Genomic DNA, 17,435 nt, shown 5'->3' with positions numbered 1-17,435 from the left:
ACCACGTATGAAGCGAATTTTGAGGTTTTCACACAATGGGACAAGAGTATCAACGGAACGGGACATGAAAATTTTAGACAAAACTTTTTGCCGTTATGTATGTGATTTAAAAAAATACTGTTCATATCAAACGGGCAGGATTACGTTGAAAAACCCTTAATAATCCACCTGACCGAGATGATGAAAAAAACATATTAGAAAAGTCGAACGAACGATCCAGGTAGATACATTCCATTATAACTATCAATTTATTTGCATTCATAAAAATGGATTGCAGTAATTTTTTTGATTTTGAAATATTTTTAATTAAGGAGGGACCTTTGCGGAAAAAAGTTATGTAGCCATAACTTTCTTGTTCTGTTCAAAAGTTGAATTTCCATTGATAAAAACAAATATAATGAAGAAAGTTAATTGAAAACTCATTCAATTCCAGTTCCTACACTTTTCCCATTTTGCACCACTGTGTTCCGAGCGTCGCGAACCGCGAATAATTCCTGTTCTTCTTTTTCTTAGTTCGCGACGATGATGATTAATAACTCGATTGATGATGGAACACTACGCTCGAACTCGGTGCCTGTGCTACATCGGCGTCAGTCTACCTTTTGCCCCAATAAAAACAGTGCACTAATGAATGAATTTTTCACGCAACGATGTTCCTTTGTGCGTTCCACGCAGAACTTTTTTTCTCCCGAATCAAATTCACCGAAAAATTTGGCTCTCGTTGTTTTGAACCATTCGACTTTCACGCGATTCTCTTCACCGTCGACTCCACACCCCAAAAACTCAAAACAAGTCAACACAGCGGTGCGACCGAGAGGGCAGGTGAGCTCACCGCGGACCAAACCCCAAGCGGGGAAACAAGATAGATACAAGGATACAAAAATACGCACGAACACAAACGCAACGAAAATCGAATAAACCGGGCCCGGGTCAGTGGGGGAGGCGGGCGCGGTAATGCACTTCACTCACGATTGGTACCGTTCGCTTTCAATCAACGAAAACACGTCCACTCGGCTCAGCGTTCGCGATGCGATTGAGAATGGAAACCGTTGTTCCGTTGGCGTTCGGTACCGGTCGTTGATGGCGCAGTCGGATCGGCTTCGGGCATTGATACAGGGTGGTTCGAGAAATTGATTTTATTTTATTTAACTTTAAACCGCCGATTATTGGCTGAAATCCACAAATAATTTTATTTAGTTTTAAGATTTTAATGTGCGCACATAACCAAGACGCACTTAAAATAAATAAGCATGAGCATGAGCAGTGTTGGTAAAAACTCAAATTTTCAAATCTCATCCACGACTCAAATCAAGCGCGAGGCAAACCCCACCCGACTCATGGCCCAGATAATCGTCCATGATTTGTTAAATTAGGCTAACCGCCTTCTTTATTTATTCCTGCTTTAGCCAGCAGAGGAATGAAACTGATACCTATCTCCTGCATTACAATCGGTATTCACCCTGAATTTTTATGTTTAGCAATTCGAATAACTTGTCATGTTTAACTTTTGATAATGGTTTCGTTAGCGCATCTGCTGGTTGATCATTACTTGGTTTATAAACAATCTCTAGATGCCCTTTTCTAATTATTGTTACAACCCGTAAAATTAAAGTAAATTGTCTTTAAAAGAGGGATATGATTGTCTAGTCATGATTAAATAAAGAAGTCTTGTCGGCTCCATGATCAGAATATAACTAATTTATTTTACTTCAGATCGTACGTTCAATCTCATACATTTAGCCACTTCTCTAAACCTCTCTAAATATCGACAGCGAGAGAAATCTCGCTTTTCGGATTGTATCGAATGTGGGGCTGTTCAAGTAGCCACCACAACACCTCACCCCTTAAGTAAGGGCTATAATAAACGTTCGACAAAAGCGTTAATTATTTACAATAATAAGATCTAATCTTCTGTTCATTCACTTCATCTAACACGGTTAGAAACCTGCCTTCAGTTCTCCGCTTTAACATGCTGGCATGTAGCTTTTTTGTTAAACCATATAACTTAATAGCTACCTACTTATTTCTATAAAAACAACAACTTTTATTATTTCAATATACTTGTCCACTATACTTGTTGATTAAATTAACTAAGCACTTGAAGCGCACATAAACTTCGTCTTTCCCACCATACATCGATCGTCAGTTTATCCATTACAAATCGGTCCCCATCGTGATCCTATTGGCATTTAAAGGGTTGTTGGTGATACTCGAGAAACTGCTCACTAGGCATGACCCGCCGACTAATTATTGTAGCGCCAATTCAATATAGTTATATAGGGTAATAATAGTTAACTTCCACTAATACGTTCTAGCTAGGAAAACACATTTCTGGTCAGCATGCCGCCGAACACCCAACGGTATAAAACAGTATCACTATCAGCTTCACAGTACTGTTTAGTGTTTTTAACCACTTATATCCAAAATAGTACAGCCAAAATCCAACGAAACAAACGTAGCCGAATCAAAAATGAACAATACAAGCAAAAGTTAGTTGCAGCTACAACGTGTGGCACACAAGCAATGCAAAGACAGTATGGTGTTTGTCCGACTAAAATGAATTCACAGACTTCATAGAGATGTCATCATTGCATTAGCATGGCAAGCAAAGAACACTAGTTTCCGAACCATACTAAGCTACATATGTATAAACTGCAACGTATGTCGGTGATCCTTTCTATTCGGCCCAGCTTTTTGCTGTGATGTTGATAAAAATGCACTTTGGGTAATGCATAGCGAGACACAATCCACGTTACTGTATCAAATAAAACAAAAATAGGCAGTCACACCAAAAAATAAAAGCAAAATGACAAAATAAACGAATACTGGAATTTATCCTCTCCGCCACAGTATACCATGATGATGATGATATACATAGGAGGTATCGTTTGAAATGATGGCGTTTCAATTCCACACATATGTGCCATTTGCAAAATGATGCCTAAAAAGTAATTATAAATGCACAAAAATAAGAACAATATAGTCATATAGCTTCCAATACAACAAAAGACCATTCTCAACTGTTCTAACGAGTGTGTTTGCGCTTCGCAATAAAAAAATAGTCTTAGTAATAAAAATAGTTTCTAAGCACACAACTCAAACAAAACAAAAAACACGATTTCATTGTAAACGTTCACCGATTTGAAAAGAAATAAAACAGATCACTGCACATGACACACTTCAAAAATGTAATTTAAAATGTAAATTAAAACATACATGTTCAATTAAACTTATAGCGAGAAATGATTCATACTATTGAAAAAAAACTAATAGCATCGGTTTTATCCTCGTCGCCACTGTTACAACCCGTAAAATTAAAGTAAATTGTCTTTAAAAGAGGGATATGATTGTCTAGTCATGATTAAATAAAGAAGTCTTGTCGGCTCCATGATCAGAATATAACTAATTTATTTTACTTCAGATCGTACGTTCAATCTCATACATTTAGCCACTTCTCTAAACCTCTCTAAATATCGACAGCGAGAGAAATCTCGCTTTTCGGATTGTATCGAATGTGGGGCTGTTCAAGTCAGGAGGGTGAAACGCCTGTCATCCGCGGTACAATGGCACTCTACCCAACATCGTTTTTGGTACTTCTGTTTTTGGTACCCAGTTTCTGGGTCGTATACCCGAATTCAGCCCTCATTTTGGGTGATTGGTTCGTACGCAGTTAGCGCCAATTATCGGCAATTAACTTCTCCTGGCGAAAACTTGCAATTGGTTGAGGTACATCGAGCATTTTGTGTTTGTATGGCTTCTTTATGACGAAAAATAGCTCGTCGATACTTCCGAAGTTTTGTTATCATGAATCAATCGAAATTAAAACAAAAACATTGTACGCCATATTGAATGAATGGTGGGTAGGCGTATTAGCCTTCTCTTCAGTCCCCTGGTTCAAGTAGCCACCACAATTATGTCCCTGATAAACACAAACTTTATATCAATATGTTTCATCCGTTGATGTTCCCGGGGTTCCTTCGAAAAGTTGATGCAGGGTATGTTGTCTTCATGTATGACAATTGGTATGTTATCCACTCCCAATTCTGTCAATAAGTTTGAACTCCATAGTCCTTCCTTAGCTGCCGTGCACAAGGCAACTAACTCTGCTTCCGTTGACGAAAGACTTACAGTAGCTTGACGTTTCGTTGCCCACGAAACCACGTTACCAAAAACTTGGAAAACATATCCCGAAATCGATTTTCTATCCTCTACGTCATTTCCGTAATCAGCATCCGCAAATCCTTGTAGCACTGGTTCTTCTTGACATTTCTTATAAACGATCTTTGTGTGTATTGTCCTTTTTAGATAGCTTAATATACCTTTGAGATCACACCAGTAAGACTTAGTTGAACGCGAGTGATATTTACTCATCATATTTACAGCTGAATTGATATCTGGCCTCGAAGATAAAGCTTAGTATTGTAAACAACCCAGAAGTTCTTTATATGGTTGTTTAGTTAACCGATCATCTCCAGTTTCCCATTTGTTATTAACATCCATGGGCGTTGCAATTGGTTTACAGTTTTCCATACCAAACCTAGCTAGAATTTTCTTAGTGTATCCCACTTGAGAAATTTCTGTAATTTGGTTTTCAATATCTCGTCTGATATCCAATCCAAGAAAATGTGAGACTGCTTTCAAATTTTTCATTTGAAATTCTTGAGACAGTTTATTTTTAATCCAGTTGATAGCCTTAACGGTTTTTCCAATAATGAGGACATCATCCACATATAAAACAACATATAGATTATGTCGGGGCAATCTATAAATGCAACAATCATTGTTCAATGGAACAAACCCAAGTTTTCTCATTATTTGATCAAAACGTTCATTCCAACTCCTTCCAGATTGTTTCGATCCATAAATGGATTTCTGTAGTTTGACGATTTTTGATTTTCCAAATTCGTCTGATGGGAGTTCCATAAATACCTCCTCTTTCAATTCTCCGTATAAAAAAGCTGTTTCAACATCCATCTGATGGATCATCAACTTCTGCTCATTTGCCAATGATAACATAATTCTAATACTGTTCATTTTGGCCACTGGTGCAAAAGTGTCATGATAGTCGAGCCCTGGTTTCTGCGAACAACCTTTCGCAACCAATCTGGCCTTATACCGTCCATCATCTTTGATTGTGAATACCCATTTGGATTTTACTGGTTTTCGGTTTTCAGATGCATTAGCATAAATCCATGTTTGGTTTTTATTAAGAGAATTCATCTCCTGTATTATCGCATCCTCCCAATAATTCCAGTCACTTCTATATTTCAGCTGTTCAACTGTTTGTGGAATTTCCTGAATATCTTCTCCGGCGAGAAATGTAGTCTCATAATCGCCAAACCGTTTAGGTGGTTGACGTGTACGTTGACTTCTTCTTAGTTCCTGCTCTTGTATTGGATTAGTTTCGCAGCAATTGATTCGTGATCGCTGGCCGTAACAAAACTATCAATAGTTCCATCTTCATTCACGTCAAGCTCTTGAAACTCCTCGCTGCTAGCGTTCTGATCTGCTATTTCTTCCATTGCATTTTCTTCCGAAATACTGACAGTACTATTATCAGACACATGATCAGCTGTGCGATTTTGTTCCACATGGTGGTCAACGGTTGAAATTGAGCCTTCATCAAACACTACATCTCTGGATATTATAACAGTATGTGTTGATTCATCACACAACCGGTAACCATTGTTCGCATATCCTACGAACTTCAGCAATCGGCTTCTTTTATCCAGTTTTTGTCGTTTTTCCGTGGGAATTTGCGCATATGTGTTACAACCGAAAATCCTCAGTTTGTCGACATTAGGCTTTCTTCCAAACCACATCTCATATGGAGTTTTATGCTCTAATAGAGCGTTTGTTGGGGATCTATTCGTCAAATATGTTGCAGCGTATACTGCTTCTCCCCAAAACTCTTTTGGCATGTTACTTTCATGGAGCATAGTTCGTGCTTTATCTAAAAGCGTTCTATTCATCCTTTCGCTGACTCCATTCTGTTGAGGAGTATATGGCACTGTTGCTATCATTTGAATCCCTTTTTGGCCACAAAATTGAATGAAATCATTTCCATAATATTCAGTCCCATTGTCTGAACGCAATTGTGCTGTCTTCTGACCGAAGTAAGATGAAACCATTGCTTCATATAATTGAAAAGATCTAAGCACGTCACTTTTGTGTTTCAAAAGGTATACCACGGTAAAATGCGTGAAATATTGGATGAAAGTTACGAAATATCGATATCCGTCGTAAGTTGATTCTTCAAAATAACCGCATACATCAGAATGTACCAGCTCAAGCGGTCGATTCGATCGAGGTTTGTCCGAATTTTTAAATCTTTGTCTTGTTTGTTTCCCAAACAGGCATGAATCGCATTTTAGCTTGTTATTATTAAATTCACATGACTGGATCTCAAATCCATCAGTCATTGAGTTACGATGCAATGTTTCCAAACTTGATTGTCCAAGGTGCCCAAATCGTTTGTGCCAAATGTCCAAGTCATTATTCTTACAAAGCATTGCATTGTCCGACAGCGAAAAAACATCAAGATAATACAACCCATCCAGTAATTGCCCTCTAGCGATAACCTCACCAGATTTCTCTTGGATAACGACAGTCTTGTTGAAGAAATGAACCTCCTTTCCTTGAGAAACAACTCTTTTTACGGAAATCAGATTTTCCTGCAGCACAGGAATGAAAAGACAGTTATACAGTTTCAAATTTTTGATTTTATTTACTCCAACAACTGATTTGAGCGCTACTGACCCTTTCTTAGTAGCCTTCAAATGTTCACCCTTCTTTGCAGTAGTAACAATAATCATTTCCACATCAAGATTTTCTACATCACTCATGATGGAATCATCGTTAATCATGTGATTTGAAGCACCAGAATCAATCACGAATCGCCTCTTGTTCATCATACTTGTGGTTACCATTAACGCGTGTTCTCTTTCTTTTCTATCTAGGTTTGGCTGGCTGAACTTTTTTCGGATAGATTTTCTTTTCTTCTCTTCATTCGGACATCGGTTCCGGTAATGTCCCATCTGATGACATACGAAACACTGGATGTTATCTTTCTGATTGGCTACCATAGTCACATTCAATGGAGGTCTCTGTGGTCGCTGGAGAGATTCGGCATCCAGAAGCATACGGTGAAGGTCATCAATTGGTTTCTTCTTCAGGACCGCCTCCGGGAGCATGAGTATTGCTGCCACCACATGCTGCATGCGTCCAGGGATTGCTCCAAGTAGCGTTTGAATTTTCTCCATGTGTGTCGCTTGAGGGTCTGCATACTCCAGTTCCATACAGAGTCTTGAGTGTTCTTTGAATAGTTCATCCAGGGAGCGGAATTGGCGATCTCCCAATCTGAACAGCTGACGACGAAGGGAAATGGCCACCAGTGTTCCACCTCTTTGGTATGCATTTGACAGTGCATCCATACACTCCTTGGCGTATTGGCAATGCATTAGTTTCTGAAGAGGTTTATTTCCAATCGTGAAAATAATTTCACCGATTGCCTCACAATCGTCTTCGTAGCGTTTCTGGTACAACACCTGTCGGTGTGCTTCTTCTTGTGGCGATGCATTGGGATCTGCCTGTCCGTATGGCTCCTGTCTAGGAGTCCAGCTTGAGACGTGAGAGATGATGCGTAAGGCGCCATTTCCACGCAGTAAACTCTCGCTCATCTCCCTCGAATATCCCAACCATCTGACTCCGTCTTTCTATAAGCATCACTGTGGATGCATTTGGCACCATAGGATCTGTCATCCTATTTGTTGGCTCTGCGACACGAGAACCATTTCGTGCGGTCACTTTTATGGATGGGACATAACTAGTACGCAGTCCGCTATTTCGGTTTGTCTCGTATGACTCACTTCCACCAGTTACTCCTGCGAACCGATTGCCACTGGACACTTTGCTGAACCAATTTCTTCCAGACACTTCATTTTGTTCATCGTCGCTACTTTCCCCATCCTGCCACCAACCGCGGCTTCGACCAGCCGCTTGATATCGATTAAGATTTTCATCAACGTCACTGTTCTGGTCGAGGCTTCCATTAGCCACTATATTTCTGCTGCGATCTGCAGCCATAGTTTCGCCTCTGCTGCGACTTATTCCAGTCGCTCTGTCACGGCTGTGACTTCCACCAGCCGCTTCGTCTCGTCTGCGGCTTTCATCAACCGCTTCATCCCGAGTGCGGCTTCTGCCAGCTGCTTGGTCCTGATTACCGCTTCTACCGGTCATTTCACTTCGGTTACGGCTTCCACTAGTCGCTTCGCTTCGGTTGCGGCGTCCACCAGCCGATTCGTCCCGGTTACGGCTTCCACCAGCCGCGGTCTTTCGAATTGCTCCAGTCTTTCGTCCTTGGCTGCTACCCGCGGCCACTCCATCCTGGCTGCTACCCACAGCCAAATCGTCCTTCTGGTCCATCGTCTTTGGTATCTCGCTGGAAATGGGATCCTGGTTCCATAACCTGTTGAACTAGACTAACCGCCTTCTTTATTTATTCCTGCTTTAGCCAGCAGAGGAATGAAACTGATACCTATCTCCTGCATTACAATCGGTATTCACCCTGAAGCTACATTGTACATTAGCGATGGTTTTATAAGTAATCAATTGAAAGATTGAAACATGACATTATGGTACAGAAAGGCATACGACAATTTGTACACAGTGAAGAAGGAAAGTATTTATACAGTACAAGAAAAATTGATTTCTTAACAATGGTGCCCGTTATGTGGTGAAAGTTCGTGGTAACAATAAAATGCAGAAATTATTGAAGATGAAGTGTTTGTCAGATGGTACCTTGGTTTTTGCCATAACTTATAAGGTTTTTTTTACTTGCAGAAACACAAAAAAGCACAGTCAAACTCAATTTGATGTGTCAGAGTTTCTGACCCCTTGCCATCGAATCTATAAACTGCATAGTTCATTAACGACATTACCGTAAATCGAAAAGATATTTAAGTTATAAGATAAAGATTGTCGCCGTCGTCGCTGTCCGGAACATATTTTGCTGGCGAAGATAGGGTGCTTAATGTCAATGAAGGAAAAGTACATACGATTTGACAGTTCGGTACCCAACATGTTTCGGACAGCAGAACAAAGGGAACCGAAGCGACAATCATTATCTTGTAACTAAAATATATTTTGTAAATTGTTATTGCAAAAATTGTTTCTTAAAATTTGTATATGAATAATGCAAGAAATACTTACTTGATACTTGATGGGCTACAGCTCTTCGATGAACCTACGCCGAATGGAGTATCCTTCTCCACTGGACTCGATCCTGGGCCAATCGCTTCCAGTCGCCCTGAACATTGAGCGCCCTCAGGTCCTCTTCAACTGCAAAAAGCCATCGTGTACGCGGCCTTCCACGAAGCCTGCGGCCTCTTCCGGGTTCTCTACTAAATATTATCTTCGCTAAAGGTTCTTCCGGCATACGAACAACGTGACCAGCCCACCGTAGTCTGCCGTGTTGTATAAGCTTGATGATATTCAGCCCTTTATACACCTGGTACAATTCGTGATTCATGCGACGCCGCCAGATACCGTTCTCCTGTTTACCGCCGAGTATTGTCCGTAGCACCTTACGCTCAAACACTCCGAGAGCTCTCCGATCAGCCTCCTTTAACGTCCATGTCTCATGGCCGTATAAAGCCACCGGAAGAATCAGAGTAGTATACAGCGCGAGTTTTGTTTTCGTTTGCAGACTACGGGACTCAAGCTGGTTACGAAGTCCGTAATAAGCCCTATTTGCAGCTGAAATACGCCTTTTCACCTCGCGGGTAACATCATTATCGCACGTCACTAATGTTCCAAGATACACAAATTCTTCTACCACTTCAAATTTTTCACCATCCAGTACCATTTCGCTACCACCACCACTAATGAACCCACGTTGATTGCCAGCGACCATGTACTTCGTTTTGCTGGTATTGATCGTGACGAGTCCAATCCTCGCTGTCTCCCTCTTAAAAGGCACAAAAGCCTCTTCCACGGCACGGCGATCAATTCCGATAATATCTATATCGTCCGCAAATCCCAGGAACATATGCGATTTTGTGATAATGGTACCGCTTCTTTGCACACCAGCTCTCCTAATCGCTCCCTCGAGCGCTATATTGAACAGTAGATTCAAGAGTGCATCACCCTGCTTTAATCCATCTAAGGTAACAAATGACGTCGATATTTCATCCGCAACCCTTAAGAGCCCCGCACATAGGATACGTTTGCGTTGCGTTTGACACATTTCCCATGGGAAAACTGTCAAACGCAACGCAAACGTATCCTATGTGCGGGGCTCTTTACACTTGATTTCGATCCGTCCAACGTTATACGAATCAGCCGTATCAGTTTCGCCGGAAAACCATGTTCAAGCATAATTTGCCATAATTCATTCCGTTTCACTGAATCGTACGCCGCCTTGAAATCAATAAACAGATGATGTGTCTGCAAGTTGTACTCCCAGAATTTATCAAGGATTTGTCTCAGGGTAAACATTTGATCCGTCGTTGATCGGCCCTCACGAAAACCTGCTTGGTATTCGCCGACGAAGGACTCTTCAAGCGGTCTCAATCTGTTGAACAGAATACGGGACATAATTTTGTACGCCGAATTAAGGAGGGTTATTCCTCGGTAATTGGCACACTCCAGTCTGTGCCCTGTCAGCTAGCAGGCATTTCCTCGTCTTCCCATATTTTTGACATAATATGGTGCAGAACTTCGTAAAGCTGCTCACTGCCATGTTTGAGAAGTTCAGCCGGGAGCTGGTCCTTCCCCGCAGCATTATTGTTTTTTAGCTCTTTAACAGCTTTTTTAACCTCATCTAGTGTAGGTGACTCTACAGCTTGTCCATCGTCGCTAATATTTATTCTGTTCACCGATGCACCGTCACTTCCTCCATTCAACAAAGTCTCGAAGTGTTGCTTCCACCTGGCAGCCACTTCAGTTTTATCTGTCAGCAAATTCCCTTGTTGATCGTTGCACATGACGGGAGATGGCGCAGTCTTTCTCCGCACGCCATTAACAGACTCATAAAACCTCCGCATATTGTTCTGCTCCATTTTTTCCTGCGCCTCACTAAAAACTTGTTCATCTTACTCTTTTTTCTTCCTGCGGTGGGTTCGTTTTTCGGTTGCTCTTGCTTCCTTGTACCGATCTCTATTCGATCGGGTACCCGACACCAACATCCGGCTTCTGGCAACGTTCTTCTCGTCTGTCACTCTCTGACACTCCACATCGAACCAACCCGTCCTGGGTCGCCTTTGTGCAGTGCCTACCACTTCTCGTGCTGTTGTGCTCACCGCTCCATGGATCGACTCCCATAGATCGTTGATGTTGTCGCTAACGTTGATTGCACTTATCCGTTCTTCGAGCTTCTGGCGGTACTCAGCAGATACTCCTTCCGCCGACAATCGCTGGATATTGTAACGCATCGTTCGCTGTGAACTTTCGTTCGATACAGTTGACAACCGTGATCGAATTTGATTGACAACGAGGTAGTGATCAGAGTCAATGTTCGGACCTCTGAATGTCCGCACATCGATAACATCCGAGAAATGGCACCCATCCACCAGAACATGGCCCGGATAAAAATGTACTATTGGTGCAATAGTGAAAACAATTGAATTACCATACAATGTACGGTATACAATAGGATATATTGTTTCTTGATGGTTACACAGATTGTATCCACACTGAGAATACAATACATCAACATATTTCTCTAATGTAACAATACTTGCAATTGTTTTTGAAACATTTTCGTACATAAGATTTATACATTGATAACTTTTGAAACGATTCTTTACATTGCATATAAACTATATAACAATACTTGCCTCAAAGCGCCAAATATGTATTTTTTTCCTTTAAATTGCATTGTTGAACAGTAAAGCTGTCACAACTGAGAAATCAAAAATCGTATTGTTTTACTATACAAATACAATACAATCCAATGTATTTTGAACAGTTTTGATCGGATATTTCAACAATATATCAACCATACACTCTATTGTGTGACGAAAAAAATGTATGGAAAAATATCAGATTTTGTATTGTTACGATACTTAACAACCCGTACATTCTATTGCGAAAACTTCATTTACATTTGAGTGAATGGTTCATAACAATGCATTCTAATGTATTTCTATGGGTTCATTTACAATATAATCTATTGCCAATTTAATGTTATTAATAGTAGTGTTACAATAAATTGTATTGTTATTTTACTGTATTTTTTATTCGGGGGTCTATCTGGTTGCAAGTTTTACCATTTGGGTGTCTCCAGGTGTGCTTTCGGATGTTCTTTCGTGCAAAGTAGGTGTTACACTACTAAAAATCCACACATATTTATTGGCAAAAATCCATAGATTTAACTTATGATGTATATCAGCGCACACATAATCATTCTTCACGCGAACTACTAATAAAATATATATCCAAATAAACTTTATGTGTGGTCTCGAATTAGCAATTATTTAATTTATGTGTGGTTCTATATCGATTATATTAGGATGGAGCTATTGCAAAAATTTATAACGGCGACACATATATCTTATATAGATATTTTTGGCAGTGTACTGATAGCCATCCCTCTGGCAGCAGCAAAATTTACTAGCCGTAGGCCGCCCGCATAGTGAAAAACAGTTTGTTATACTGTTGTAATTATTTAATTGATTTAAGAGATATTTTCACCATTTCTGTGATTGTTTATATATAGCTTGACAATAATGATTCTGAACGTGAGTACTATATATAACGCTGTCTTCACATCATAACTTACTGTCAATGTATAGCATAGTGTTGCAGATATGTTACTTATATTCGAAACATTCGTAATTTTGAAAAAAATACGATAATAAACCGTGTATCGACAATCTTACAGATAATGACATTATGAAATGTATTCAAAGCAATATTCTTCATGATCCATGTGATCCAGTGAGGCAACTGAAACAGTGCTTTGAACGCAAAAACCAGCAAACCAAAATCTAGCGTAACTGGTGGAAAAGTCCACCTTTATACATATTTATGGATCGATTTAGGTGAATAACTCATTTTGTACTCACAGCGTAAAATGTATATGTATATTTGAGAGGTTTTGACAAAACGCCATCTACGCAGTTCCAAGCGATAGTTTTTGTTTAAAATACCAATATTATACCAATATACCAATAAATACCATATGTTATTCGATATTCAATTTACCTGTTACGAATCATAGTGAGAACATTTTGTTATCATGATGCTTTGTTTCTGAAAACATGCAATGTGCAAAAAAAAAAAAATTTGAATTTATTTTTTTCAATTCGTAATTTATGATGCGCACTTTCTATTTGTTACTCTAGACATATTAAACCCCTGACGTTGATAACTCTTCGTCATATAATCATAACAATGTCCAATGATACAAGTGATATACAAATACATCTGCTATCAATTAATGTAGACATTACCTAGCATATTTAAAACCTCAACTCAAAAGTATGACAAAAGGTGCAATAAAATAGTATGCGTGAATTGATGCAAACTGAAGTGCATCTGCAGCTAAATATGTTTCGTTTGTGAAAAACGGTCGCTTCGACGCCTCATCCAACGTTGGAAAACTTTGCGCAAAATCCTTAAAATGCCACCGAAAAGGACAAAGGAGCTTCCTACAAAGCGGGAGAATAGTAAGATCTATATTTATTTGTGTTTATGTTTTTATGAAAAACTTGTTACTTTGTTGTATTTAGGATCCCGTGGAAGCCAAAAACATGATATAAACAAAATGACGGCATACGAACTGAATTCTTCCGATTTGCGTTATTTGGTGAGTTAATTTTATTCAATTAAATATTCCTAGAACTACTGCAATTATTCCGCCTGCGTTATAACCCCGGTTATAGGCTCGAAAAACAAAGAAAGTCACTACAGATTCTTGCTATAATTTCCTTGTGCCACGAGAAACGTTCTGATATGGTAAAATTATGTCAAAGGGATGTTTGTTTAGAACCTATAACGGGAAATAAATATCCACCGTTCTATGCTTGATACAATGTCACTATCTGACATTCGCAATTTTTACCATGATAAAGTCCCACTGTTCCGTAATATATTTCCATACCCTATCAAAGTAACTCATTTTTTAATTAACAATTATCGTATTATCAAAAATTTACAGCTACGAACAGCATTAGAGCGTGAAGGAGACAGATTCGACCCAAGTGGATATGCATACGTCACGGTGGGTGAGGGGTCAAATCCTGCAGCGCTAGAGTCTCAAGATCCCCTTGCATCCGAACATCCACCATTCGACGATAGGAAGAGTGCAGAAAAAGAAAAACAAGCAGCACATGGAGCAGGTACATCTGGACTAAGAGGATCTCAGAAAGGAAAAGATTTTCTTCAGTCGTCACTGCGCAATCATGACGAATGGATTGAAAACACGTATGCGACCGGTGAATCGATTCCTAAAAAAGAGGGAGGAACCAGCACATTTCTCGATGATCTTTCGCAACATATTTCCATTCCTATTGAGGACGAATCTGTTCCATGCAAACGCCTGAAGAGTAAGAAGGAGACCATACAAGAAGTGCCAATAACACCGAATCAAGATCCGTTAAAATTGGTGGCCCAGCCGCTTGGCGTTGATGAGTTACGTGCAATGGTGAGTAGAGAAAATCCAGACATTTTATTCTGTATATTATTTTCGAATAATTTCTTGTTTTAGTTGCAAGCTGCCCTGCAGCATCAAGAGGAAGTTTCAAAATCTGCGGAAAGACATACCCCTCCTTTCCCCATCGAAGCTGGTCATACACGATCCTTGGAAATAGTGCACCAGATGGACAAGGAGAACGGCAGTGTCATTGAACGAGAAACAGCTGACGCTTCGGCATCGAAACCCAATCCAGTCATTGATGAGTTCGGCGAACCAAACGCCGTAATCTTCAACATTGAAGAAGAGCACCTTGAAGATGACGATTCGCAAAACATCGCGGACGACCATGCTGAACATTCTGGTCATATCAACACTCCGCTGGGGAGTCCAGCCGATCGATCTACTTTGTCCGTGAGAAAGATATCTTCTACCGGTGCTGCGACGAATGTACTGAATAAGTCACCAAACATCGATTATCCGTTTGCAGCGAGTGTTGAGGATGACAATTCTTGGAAAGTGAAATACAAAAAACTGGAAGGAAATTATAAAGAGCTATCAGATAAACATAAAAAATGTAAGCAAAAAATAGCAAAACTTGAGCAAGATAAGCTCACATCGGATGACTACGCTTTGCGAATTGGAAAGGAGCTTATGTTCATCAAGGACAAGCAGAAGATTCCCCAGGTATGTGAATAAGATTTTAAATTATTATTTGTTTTCTATAGCAGGAAATCCGAGTATGACGTTATATCTAGACCAACATTTGAAAAGGAAGTAACAGCCAAAATGTAAATATTCCAGTATTAGCCAAATTTGCAGACAAAACCTGAAATGACTACATTTTGGCAGTTACGCCCAGCTTTCAAATGTTGGTCCAAATACATTATATATTTAGGGTCTAAATTGTTTTGACAGAAAATACAATGGGCTTTTTCCCCTTAAAGGCACAATTTACCGAAGAAAACGGAATCCCGATCACGGTTAATGAACTGGATGAGATTAACAACCGTGCAGACACCGACAGCTTCTTTGTGGCTCTGCTGGTAACAAGACTGGTTGGTTCCGAAAAGCTCATAAAAATGAGTGCTACGGGTCAAGCAAGCCACCGATTCTCCAAACTCAAAAATATGGACGGTACCCCAATGTATCCCGCACAAGAGCGCATTGATCCTAAACTCGTTGAGTTCATCTGCAGTAAGTAGTTTCAATTATTGCTTATCGTGCTTATACGAATATGCATCTATGCAAATCTTTAAGCGATATTTTAAACAACTTTGCGTTTTTTTTTATATCGATCACTACTTTTTATCACTTGAAGTCAGATACTTTTCCAAGCGTTGATGAAACTTAAGTATTACCGTATTACACCATACACCGCAGGCTGAAATTTTAAACGCATATATAAATTTTATTTGTATTTCTTCTAAGAGTAGAGTCAATATAGATTAATCGATAAAGATGACTGTAATCGCATATTTGTCCCATCTTTGCTGGGTTTTCTATCCAATGGGACAAATATGCGATTACAGGCAGTGTAGTGGTAGAATAAGTATAATTTCGTAGCGGCTTTTCGCAAAGACATAAAAATTAAAATATTTTGATAATTTCAATAATATTGACGTTATTTTCAGATAAAGTTGCTGAGCGCACGGCGTTGAGAGTTGGTTCGGAAAATATTGCCACAATACGCAAACGTTCAGAGATGACTGTGGTTAAGAGGTACATTGCCCAGAAAATTGGTAATTTAAAAAAAGCTGCCGAAGTGCGCAGAGCTAGAAGTGACCATGGCCAACAAGAAGCGGCAAATATTCGGGTATAAGGTACAATTATTTACTTCTACTTCTTGAATTTTAATAACTGGCGTCTTGTTTTTGAGCCGGTGAGTTTTCTTTTTTACATGAGTTTATATGTAAATGAACTTCGTACGAAAATTTAATCTATCTTCTCTGAAGAGCGAAGAAAATCGTTCATTTTTTTGTAATGAGGATATTGAAATAAAAATAAATATGAAACTAAAACATAGAGTTATTTATCCAATGATCGACATAAGTATTAATTCCAAAATTTGTATATTTCAGGTACTTAGATGGTATATATAACATGATTTTCCCTTAAATAAAGTGATAATATAGCCTTGTCCCTTTATCTAAAGGATATGCTATGCAAACATGTTATATTTGCCAATCTTTAAGAAAAACCTTGTTTCTATGGCAAAATTATATAAAATGTACAAACATAACATAATAGCATCAGATATAGTTTTCAAATATATGAAAATAATACATAATATTGTTATTTTACCATAACTTGCCATTAATCAACTATTTCATATGAAGTCACGAATGTTGATTCATATTTATTGTTTAATTATTCCACAACTATCAGAGTTGAAGTAGCAGTCAAAAAATAATGATTTTAAACTGACTTTATCATATAGAGTCCAAGGAAAAATTTGTTCGCGAAAATGGCTATTTTTTTATGGTAACCTAACTTAACAACCCCTTACCCATATGGTTATTGGGCCAATAATTATTTCTCTTAATGTCAAAACCATTCGTAGTAGTGTGGACATATGGTTAAGATTAACAATATATGGGATGGTTAAGACACATTTTCAAATGATTTTGGATATTATGGAATATAGCTCACATACCGTTCATGTTTATGCGGGCGTTGTCATTGGTAGCGGAGTGAAGGCTCTCCCTACCGATTGGGACGGAAAAAGTCCTCTCTACCGACCTGAGCGTCATGCTTTGGGCACTTTCCATAGGCTTTATCAAGACATTCGAAAAACGTG

General features: G+C 39.2%; 2 protein-coding genes across 16 annotated transcripts in view; one reads left to right on the top strand and one right to left on the bottom strand.

The window, feature by feature from the left end:
• LOC134227094 (protein 4.1 homolog) overlaps window positions 1-1,028 on the bottom strand; it is a 145,625-nt gene extending 144,597 nt beyond the window's left edge. For 6 of the 15 annotated variants that reach the window (XM_062708351.1, XM_062708339.1, XM_062708355.1 and 3 more), the window contains exon 1: window positions 833-1,021. The gene's annotated coding sequence lies outside the window, so the exon portion shown is untranslated. The other 9 variants (XM_062708343.1, XM_062708341.1, XM_062708342.1 and 6 more) reach the window with 9 other exon arrangements.
• A 12,401-nt stretch (window positions 1,029-13,429) lies between these two features.
• On the top strand, window positions 13,430-16,817 carry LOC134224150 (uncharacterized). Its single transcript, XM_062703428.1, has 6 exons — window positions 13,430-13,670; window positions 13,734-13,810; window positions 14,162-14,647; window positions 14,711-15,322; window positions 15,583-15,832; window positions 16,270-16,817. Exons 1-6 carry the CDS (start codon window positions 13,625-13,627, stop codon window positions 16,455-16,457), a joined length of 1,659 nt encoding a protein of 552 aa, XP_062559412.1. The 5' UTR covers window positions 13,430-13,624; the 3' UTR covers window positions 16,458-16,817.
• The last annotated feature ends 618 nt before the right edge of the window (window positions 16,818-17,435 follow it).

This window comes from Armigeres subalbatus, chromosome 3 (genome assembly GCF_024139115.2).
Source record: "Armigeres subalbatus isolate Guangzhou_Male chromosome 3, GZ_Asu_2, whole genome shotgun sequence".
Taxonomy (NCBI): domain Eukaryota; kingdom Metazoa; phylum Arthropoda; class Insecta; order Diptera; family Culicidae; genus Armigeres; species Armigeres subalbatus.
This window is presented reverse-complemented; position numbering and strand designations above follow the sequence as displayed.